The sequence below is a fragment of the Triticum urartu genome, chromosome 7A (genome assembly GCF_056163025.1).
Source record: "Triticum urartu cultivar PI428250 chromosome 7A, HENAU_Tu73, whole genome shotgun sequence".
Lineage (NCBI taxonomy): Eukaryota > Viridiplantae > Streptophyta > Magnoliopsida > Poales > Poaceae > Triticum > Triticum urartu.
Genome location: NC_141879.1, coordinates 717,081,242 through 717,090,311, shown reverse-complemented (window position 1 = coordinate 717,090,311; position 9,070 = coordinate 717,081,242). Strand labels below are relative to the sequence as shown.

The 9,070-nt window shown below is 44.9% G+C and overlaps 2 protein-coding genes across 2 annotated transcripts; both read right to left on the bottom strand.

Annotated features, from left to right (window-relative positions):
- Positions 1–1,374: 1,374 nt before the first annotated feature.
- LOC147962115 (uncharacterized) lies at positions 1,375–2,513 on the bottom strand. Its single transcript, XM_087532764.1, has one exon. It carries the CDS (start codon positions 2,511–2,513, stop codon positions 1,476–1,478), a length of 1,038 nt encoding a protein of 345 aa, XP_087388890.1. The 3' UTR covers positions 1,375–1,475.
- A 988-nt stretch (positions 2,514–3,501) lies between these two features.
- On the bottom strand, positions 3,502–4,410 carry LOC147962114 (uncharacterized). The gene has a single exon (XM_087534058.1). The coding sequence runs from the start codon at positions 4,408–4,410 to the stop codon at positions 3,502–3,504; it is 909 nt and encodes a 302-aa protein (XP_087390184.1).
- Between the last annotated feature and the right edge of the window lie 4,660 nt (positions 4,411–9,070).

Genomic DNA, 9,070 nt, shown 5'->3' with positions numbered 1-9,070 from the left:
ATTGACGGAGAATTATAACCCACATAGATCCCTAGTTTTCTGTGGGCGCCCATGGTTGTACGCTGCGGTGGTGATATCGGTACGTATACTGCGCAACCGAATTTTCGCAGATGGGAAATACTTGGCTGAGTGCCACGTACTATCTGTATCGGGGAGGTTGAATGATATGCAGTTGGTCTGATTTGTATCAGATCGGCGGCGTGTAATACCGCATGTGCCCAACAAGATGCTGGTAAATTACAATTCTGTAATAGTGGTCGAGCAACTAATTTTACTCTTTTGATGAGAGATTCAGCCAAACCATTTTGAGTATGAACATATGGCACAGAATGTTCTAAATGAATGCCCATAGCCATGCAATAGTCATTGAATGCACGTGAAGAAAATTCAGCGGCATTATCCATTCAAATTGTTTTTATCCTATTTTCAGAATGATTTGCTCTTAATTTGATAATTTGAGCAATTATCTTCGCAAAAGCATGATTTCGTGTGGACAATAGACACACATGTGACCATCTAGTAGATGCATCTATGAGTACCATGAAATATCTAAAAGGTCCCGATAGTGGTTGAATTGGACCACATATATCTCCTTGAATGCGTTCAAGAAAATTAAGTGACTCATTTTTTACTTTAAGATAAGATGGTCTTATAATTAATTTCCCAGTTGCACATGCAGTGCACACAAAATCTGATGATTTAGGGAAGTTTTTAGTTGGAAGGTTGTGACCAATAGAATTGTCAATAATTTTTCTCATCATCCCTATGCCAGGATGACCTAGGCGGTCATGCCAAGTCTTGAATTTATCAAGGTCTTGAAAAATTATTTTGTACGCAACATGTGGAATGGGTTTTGTATAACTGTAATATAATCCAGATGAAAGCGAGGGGAATTTCTCAAGAATTTGTTTCTCAGACCCAGTACTCTTTGTTAAAAGTAAATATTTAGAATTATTTTCAGAAATTGTTTCCAGATGGAAATTATTTGATCTGAGGTCTTTAAAACTTAGAAGGGTGCGTGTAGATTCAGGATACAAGAGTGCATCCTCAATTACAATTGTAGTACCCATAGGTAGAATGAGCGTGGCTCGTCCTGAACCAATAATCGAGGCATCGCGGCCGGCGATGGTCATAATATTCCCTTTTCTCTTAGTTAGAGTTTGGAAATATTTTATTTCCCTTAATATTGTGTTAGTGGTACAACTGTCCACCAAACATAGTTCTTCTTCCATTGGATTATCTTCCCGTAAAATCTAGATAGAGTGAGAGAATATTTAGGATGAAATTTTATTCATTACTCACATATAAATACATACAAATTATTCATATTACAATTATAAATATAAATATGACATTATGTCTGAATTACATAATATGATTCGTCCGTAGGACTTTATTTTACTTAGAGTTATACAAATTATAACTTTCATTATTACAATAAAATAGCTGATAACATCAAATGAGTGATGTGGAGATTATATGAGATCTCCGTATGCGTCTTGGGTGTATTCCACCATCATGTTGTCGACATCAAGAAGATCTTCATCCTTGTTCCTTGTTTCCTGAGGAGCGCTTTGAGAAGTGCTAGCTTCAAGGTTCTCTTCTTGTTGTAAAGCGTTGAAGTGAGCTTCTGCTTTTCCATGAACTTGTTTGCCTTTCCCGGTGGATTTGAGATATAAATCCGCTAGATGCTTGGGAGTTCGGCATTTGCTAGTATGATGGTTAGTACATCCACACCTTTGACAAATCTCGGATTTGGTGTTTCGGTCATCTTTCTTGAAATGACCTTTACCTTTAGATTGACCAAATGTTTTCTGCTTGTTGTTCCTTTTCCACTTTCCATTGAATTTCTTGAAATTCTTTTTATTTCCCCCATACTTTTTAGTAGACTGAGTGTTAGCATGTGCTTCAGGGAGTGGCATGGAGCCCGTTGGGCGTGTCTGATGATTCTTCATGAGAAGTTCATCATGTTTCTCAGCCTGAAGTAAAGTGTATATGAGCTCAGAATACTTTTTGTATTTTTGTTGATGGTACTGCTGTTGTAGTACTCTCATTGAGGGGTGGAAAGTGCACAAGGTCTTCTCAATAAGGTCTTCTTCGGAAATTGCTTGATTACAAAACCTTAGTTTTGAGTTAACCTTGTGAACCGCAGAGTTATATGCTGCCACAGATTTGAAATCTTGGAACCTTATGAGGGACCATTCTCTCTGTGCTTCTGGCAGCATAACTGCTCTTTGTTGGTCATATCTCTCCTTGAGAGAGTTCCACAAAACTAGTGGATCTTCTTCCATCAAATATTCCGACTTTAAGTCCGGATGGAGATGGTGCCTTAAGAAACTTAAAGCGGTATATTTGGCTGCCGTGGGGATTTCTCCGGCGCCTTCAATGGGTGTGATGATGGTGGAACTGAGCTTACGACTTTCAAGGGCTATCTTTGCATCCATAGCCCATGGTAAATAGTTACTACCATCTAGTTCAAGTTCATGAAATTCTCTGTTCATGACGCCAGCCATTTCCTGCATGGTATTATCATGCATAATTTTAGTTTTACTATGAGAGTAAAATATAAGTACAACAAATGCTTCAAAGAAGCAAAATTTTCAAGTATAGCTGATGCTTTATACTTATATGTGTAGACCTCATTTTATGTATATGGCACTTTGAAGATAGTCACCGTTGTGGTGTAGATCTCGCAGCAATGGAGAACATAATCTGGTTTTGACCAGTAGATGTTCATATATCCATTACCTTGTGCCATACTACATTTTTCAAAAACACTTTGAAGGTAGTCATCTGTCAAATAACTAGATGTGGACCTCACAGTAAGAGTGGATAGTCTGCAATTTGATGCAGTAGGTCACACAGTTACCTTGTGCTTTGCTTGTATAATAGTCGAGGTAATCACATCAATTCGCATATTTGGGAGAGCACTCGAAGATAGTCATTTTGCCAGAACAAAATAGGCAAAATGTAGATCTTTCAGTAACGAGGATAATCTGCAAAGTGCAGTAGATGCCTCATCTACCTTGTGATCCTGAAATATGAATTGTAAATAAAATTTGCTGTACTTAAGAACTACATATTCTAAAATAAAATGCTGAAGCAATCATGTACATAGTCTGAGACTTTATGTTAGACGATACATAGTCTAAATATTCACACTTATAATACAGTACTGAATATGATAAGCAGAGGTTCTTAATACAATAAAATACTACTCTCAAATAGAAAGAACAAGATGTTGTACAATATATACACTATGGCTATTTCCTGTTGGAAACGACACAGCGCCAGCAGCCATTTATTGGATTTCTTGGCCTGTAGGCCTGTTTGGTGAGAACGTACGTGACTTGGGCTGGCCCATGCACCGACAGAGAGAAGGATAAGGATAGCACGCACGAGGGTTTCCCACACAGCGCCGCTTCTCCCGTTCCCCACTTCTCTGCTCGATCTGGCACAACACCTCACCACATCGTCTCTTCCCTGCTCATGGCGTCGTCTTCAAGGGAGGCGGGGTGTGCCCCGCATCTCCGCACGGCCCCCGCCGCTGCTGCACGCCCCGGGGGCGCCGGTGAGGCCGAGGGCCGCCGGCGACCACGCGCCCCGGACGGCTGCGCGGTTTTGAGCCATGGCCGCGGCGAACTGCCGCAGTATCCGACGCGCCTCCGGTGGGGGCGTGGGAGGGAGGGGTGGTGTCGCCGGTGATGAAGGAGGTGGCGGCGGCGTCGACGACGAGCCCTGTCCTTCCATCTCCGCTTCTTCTTCCTTGATGGCCATGTTCAGATCGGGGACGGTGGAGTAGGCGTGGACTTCCACTGCTGCCGGCGTCGGAGACGGGAGATCCGGGACAGGACCGTATCCAGGAGGGAAGAAGTGCTCCGGCAGTTCATCCGACGGCGTCGGTGACGGCAGCCGCGGTTGTGCACCCGTACGCGCTGGGCACGGTCCAAACTCGTGCTGCAGGCAGTACGGGGGCAGTGGTGGCGGCGCAAGTTCACAAGGGAACATCTCCTCTTCTCCGAGAAACGGCGCCGATGGCCCTGCAAGCAACCACTCCATCGGAGGGATGGAGAAGACAGTTGGTGTAGTCGCGTGTCCGACGTACTCGTTGGCGACTGCCGGAGCCGAAAGTCCGGCCTGGCGCATTGCAGGTATCTCTCCATTTGCAGCAGTGGCCGTGGCGGAAGGCCCAGGCTGGTGCACAGGGTGGTTGCCATGGCGTGCATATCCACGGCGGCGGTTCTGGCGGTGGTTCCCGGCGAAGAAGCGGCGACGTGGGCCGCTCCTTACACCAAGGCCATGACGGCGATGTGCGGCACGGTGGCGAGGAGTGCGGGAAAGGCGACGGCTCTCTCTTTGGATAAAGCGAGCGAAAGCGAAAGCCGCTGATGACAGGTTTCTCCCTGCCATGACCTACCTTTTCTTGTCCTTCCCAGTGATGGCTCTATCTTACTTTTGGCAGAGCAGTGCTGATAACGTGTAAAGAGTAAAAGTGATTGTACGAATGATCTGATGCTTTCATTGATTGAGAATCACATATTTATACAAGATTTGGGACGCATTGTGAAGGCGTCTATACAAAGAGGCGCATGTACGGACAGATGCGTCCGTACGACGCTTGGACACTAATAACCGCTAACTACGTTTTCTAACGACGATTCGCTAAAGCCGCTTCGTTGATGTCGGTTCTCAACATAGGGAAAGTGGAGGTGGGCGATGGGCGATGGCGCCGCAATGGTTAGTGGTGTCTAATGCGTGAGGTTGGGGCAAGGAGGCCAAGGCAATGTGAATTTATTTATTTACATTATTCATACAAATCTAAAACCTATTTTATTTCCTTGAACCCCCAAAAATACCCAATGACCCCGAATTAAATAGATTCATCAAAATTCATCCGGTTTTCATTTCAGACAAACTTGTACTCCTTTTTTATCAACTCAATGAGATAAACTCCTGCACAATCTCGCTAATCCGTAATATGGTTTTCTGATTAGGCAACCGCCTCCTTCCCTAAGAAAAGCTTAGGGTTTCTCTGCCTTTCGCCGGCGCCGCCGTTGGTCCGCCTCGCCTTCGATGATCTTAGGGCCATGATGGCGCTGTGGATCTTCGTCCTTGCCGACGGGAAGGCGATGTTACGAGTTTTGATATGGTTTGTGTTCTAATTAGTAAGACGAGACCTCAAAACCGGAACTTAATTAGTGTTCTAATTAGTAAGACGAGACCTCAAAACCGGAACTTAATTAATCGACTACCCTGTAAAAGTGTTGGTGAATGCCAAGGAACTGACCTGGAAAGAAGGCTCTGCCACATTGCGTCCGCCCTGCTCTGGCATGCCTCTGCTGCTCGGCCGTCACGACGCCTGCGAGGACAGCTAGTCTAAGCTCAGATGTACAATGCCTTCTCTGTCCATGCATGTAGTACCAGTGTACCACACTGTGCTGCGTTGCTCTGTGGTTGGTGTGGTGTGCCGACGGATTAGCCGTTGGGTTTTAGAAAGGCAGTGGTATACTTTTCTTTTTACTTGCTTGCATAGGGCCTATAAACTCTGCCGGCGACACGAGCAAGGCGGTGCTTGTTCGACAGCCAACCTCCATGGCGTGCAGACGTGGTCAACTGGTCATCGCTGTTGTCGACCAGTACGCTCGGAAAACCATCACACGATACAACACTTCAAATGATACCAGGACACCACTCCACAAAATTCAATGTTACATGTTTATTTTTATTTTTTTGAAAAAAAGTGGTGAGTGCTCACAAGATATGTGCCTACAATTGCTAGAATTATGAAAACAAAATTCGGAGTACATGTAGAGAAACAAAAGGCAACTTCAATATGAATAGTGTCAGAAAAAGCACAAATGGTACTATTCATAACTAGATTTGTCTTTTTTTAATTTGGTTATAAATTTTTTTGGGATTGTAAACACATATCTTGTGAGTATCTACAAAAAAATGATTTTTTTGAAACTTTGAATTTTGGATTTGATAGCATGGTATCATGTGAAAATGTAGTATCATCTTGTATATTCCACCGACATGAAACTAAAGCTAAGAGCAACTACACTGACCATCAAATAGATGACACCAAATGTTCACGGACAGCGGGCGGGACGTCGTCCATTCAACATGAGTCACCAGGAGAATATCCAGTGCTCCCATGCTCCAATGTCAAAACAAATCAATTTCAGATCTTTCAAAAAGTTCTGATTTTTTTATGAATGTTCACGACACATTTGTCAACATGAATAGTGTCACAAGAAGACAAAACCTAAAATAACACTATTCACAGTATGGTGAATATTCACAAAAAACAGAATTTTTTTAAATATTTTAAACCGAATTTTAGGCATTGAAGCATGGGAGCACTAGATATGTTTTCATGAGTCGCCAAATAAAAAGACGACACGGATTCTTATTGTTTTTTTTTTCAAAATAACTTCTACATGGCAAAAGACCTAAAAATCCTTCTCTACTTCTTCGAGTCGAAGGTAAGGTCGATGCGAGATGGCCGGACCTCTTCTTGTTGAGTGTCGGCACGAACAATGTGTAGATGACGATGGATGCCTCTTTGGCATCATTAATGCCCTGCTACAACACGTCGTTGTCCTCCGCCCTGCCACTTGAAGAGCAGGTTGTGCTCCGCCTTGTTGACATAGAGCTTCCAACACTGGCGGCTCAGGTGTTGTGCACGAAGGCGAGCACGACCCAGTTGACGATTGTTTGGTCCGGCACAGTGGCGGAGCCAGCTCAAGTTTAGAGCCGGGGGCAAGATCTAAGTGCTGCCAAGTTACTTAGTTTTGGCCCAAACAAACTTCCACTTCACCTAATTTTCTCTACTAGAGCTTCATGGACTTGCACCAAGGGAGCCCGGGCAAGTGCCCCAGCTCGCCGGGTGCCGTCTTCGCCACTGGTCCGGCACAACCATGGCCAAGGCGACAACCTCAGGCAACCCAAAAAAGGCAACGTCGACTCGTGCGCGTCTGCCGCAAACGCAAAACCTAGTCGCACACAGTCCAATTGTCCCCACTCGGAACATTCCCGCAACCGCCCCGCCTCTGATTCACCTCCCGTGCAACCGCCGCCCCACCAAATTCGACCGGATCTGGCCAATCATACCACAAATCGCACCATCCCCGCCAATCAGATCCACTGCCACACGCACCTGTCACATCATCGTGTGGAGGCTCGGCAGTAGCGGCACGAGCTCAACCCCTAGAGATTGAGACCCAGGCGGGTGCGGAGTTCATCGGGCTATCGGTGACCATTGAGCCCCGTCCAACGATGAGGGGGACCCGCATCGTCCTCGAGCAGAGGGACACCCGGGAGAGGGATGAGGCGGCGATGACGAAGTTCGTGAGGGAAGACCCACACCTCATGTAGGCAGAGACGGAGTTCTTTTGGACGAGGGACAATGGGCGCAAGATGGAGGACGAGGTTGGCCCCTTCGGTGTGGTCAAGCTCGTGGCCGACAACGAGGTTGAGCCCGGCGACAAGAGTGACCAGTCCGAGGACATCGACTGGGTCTAGATCGTAGTAATGTTAGGGTGATCTAGTTGTTTGGATGTTCGTTTAATCTATGCAATGATTGAATGTTTAAAACTCTAAATGTTTGAAGTGAACTATGCAATGTTTAGATGTTAAATGTTTGAAGTGCCCTATTTTAGGGCAGCTATTTTCTTTTGAAAATGAAGATTTTTGAGTGCCCTAAAAATCACTTTTTGATGCTTCAAATTTTACTTCAACAATTTATGGTGCCTAAACTAGAGCTGCAGTTGGAAATGCTCTTAATGATCAGCGTTTGAGTTGCCCTAAAGGTGTGAATGCGCTGTGATAGATTTCAAAACCAAACTGCTGGAGATAGAGGAGACACCACAAGAGACTGTTCTTTTATTATTGAGGAAAGATGATTGTGCTACCACTTAATTTAGAGGTGATTACACAAAAACCACTATATTTAAACTTAGTGACAAAAACCACATGATTAAAAAGGGCCAGTTTTCATGCTCATCAAATACAACCAAATAAAAGGGACCACTTCCCATGAGTCACCAAATAAAAATACCGGCAGTATTGGCTCTGCACCTTCGAGTGGGCGGAGGTTGCCACATAGCATGCCTGGGAGAACATGCACGGTTTGCAGCACCGCAACCCTCAGGCCCCATCTTTTTATTTGGTGCGGGACTCAATCCGGCAGTATTGGCCATGACCTGGTTGAGACAAAGATTGACCAGGAGATCAACTTTTTGGTCAACTTCCTGGAGATCGAGACGCAGGTGGATCCGGAGTTCATCGGGTAACCGACGACCGTTGAGTCCCGCCCAACAATGAGGGAGGCCCGCATCATCCTCGAGCAGAGGGATACCCGAGAGAGGGATGATGCGACGATGGCAAGGTACGCGAGGGAAAACCCACGCCTCGTGCAGGTAGAGACGGACTTTTACTAGAAGAGGGACAACGAGGGCAAGAAGGTGGGGCGCAAGATGGAGAATGCGGTTGGCCCCTTCGGTGTGGTCAAGCTCGAGCCTGGCGACGAGGTTGAGCCCGGCAACGAGAGTGACGAGTCCAACGACATCGACTGGAACAACCTGTAGGGTGTCCATAGGTGTATATCATAGTAATGTTAGGATGATCTAGTAGTTTTGAATGTCCGTTTAATCAATGCAATGTTTAGATGTTTAAAACTTTAAATATTTGAAGTGAACTATGTTTGGATTTAAAAAAATATTTAAATGTTTGAAGTGCCCTATGTTAGGGCAGCCGTTGATGAAGATGAAGATTTTCGAGTGCCCTAAAAATCACGTTTTGATGCTTCAAATTTTACTTCAACAATTTATGGTGCCTAAAAAAGAATTTCCATTGGAAATACTCTTAAGGATCGGCGTTCGAGTTGGCCTCAAGGCGCAAATGCGCTGTGATGGATTTCAAAACCAAACTGCTAGAGATAGAGGAGACACCACAAGTCCACAAGGGACTGTTCTTTTATTATTGTGGAAAGATGATTATGGTACCGCTTAATTTAGAGGTGATTACACAAAAACACTATTTAAAAATGGAGTATACGTGCATGGTT

Excerpts from the sequence above, each read along its gene's own strand:
- LOC147962115 (XM_087532764.1), bottom strand. The coding sequence starts at position 2,513 with ATGGCTGGCGTCATGAACAGAGAATTTCATGAACTTGAACTAGATGGT.
- LOC147962114 (XM_087534058.1), bottom strand. The coding sequence starts at position 4,410 with ATGGCAGGGAGAAACCTGTCATCAGCGGCTTTCGCTTTCGCTCGCTTT.